General features: G+C 78.2%; 1 protein-coding gene across 3 annotated transcripts in view; it reads right to left on the minus strand.

The window, feature by feature from the left end:
- The window catches only part of MLXIP (MLX interacting protein), a 51,586-nt gene extending 51,189 nt beyond the window's left edge, over nucleotides 1-397 (minus strand). For 2 of the 3 annotated variants that reach the window (XM_010582174.1, XM_010582173.1), the window contains exon 1: nucleotides 143-390. In XM_010582174.1, the coding sequence (XP_010580476.1) occupies nucleotides 143-324 (182 nt within the window). In that variant the 5' untranslated portion in view covers nucleotides 325-390. Of the gene's footprint in view, nucleotides 1-142 lie in introns of all 3 variants that reach the window. The other variant, XM_010582175.1, reaches the window with a different exon arrangement.
- Between the last annotated feature and the right edge of the window lie 148 nt (nucleotides 398-545).

The following is a 545-nucleotide window of genomic DNA, read 5'->3' on the forward strand; positions in this document are numbered from 1 at the left end:
CGACGCCCAGCCGGGGCTTTCCCCGCGGCCGTGACTCACCCCGGGAGCCCCGCGGCCCCCTCCGCCCCGTCCTCAGCCCCCGGTCCGCCCTACCCCGCCGCCTCCGGTCCCCGCCCCGCGGCCCGGGGGCGGCGGCCGGTACCTGTAGGCCAGGGACATGCACTCGAAGAGCTTCGTGAGGGAGGCGTCGATGCTGAGGCGCCCGCCGGCGCCGCCGCCGCCGCGGGCCGCCCCGAACTGGTAGGTCTGGCAGGTCTGCTCGTTGACCGTGTCGAAGTCGTAGCCCTTCTTGGGCGGGTGCTCGCTGTGCGGCGACGAGACCATGAAGTGGCCCGAGTGGATGATCTGGGGGCCCGGGGGCTGCCCCCGCCGAGGCCCGCACCGCCGCCCTCCGCCCGGCGAGGCGCCCCCATCGTCCGTGTCCGACGAGTCCTCGTCGGGCTCCGTGCGGGGGGACAGCGGCCCCGCCGCCCCGAGGAGCCGCGCCGGCCGCATGAACACGTCGGCGGCCATGGCCCCGCTGCCGCCAGGCGCCGGCCGAGCCC

Source organism: Haliaeetus leucocephalus, unplaced genomic scaffold (genome assembly GCF_000737465.1).
Source record: "Haliaeetus leucocephalus isolate CR32 unplaced genomic scaffold, Haliaeetus_leucocephalus-4.0 Scaffold840, whole genome shotgun sequence".
In the NCBI taxonomy this organism is placed as follows: Eukaryota; Metazoa; Chordata; class Aves; order Accipitriformes; family Accipitridae; genus Haliaeetus; species Haliaeetus leucocephalus.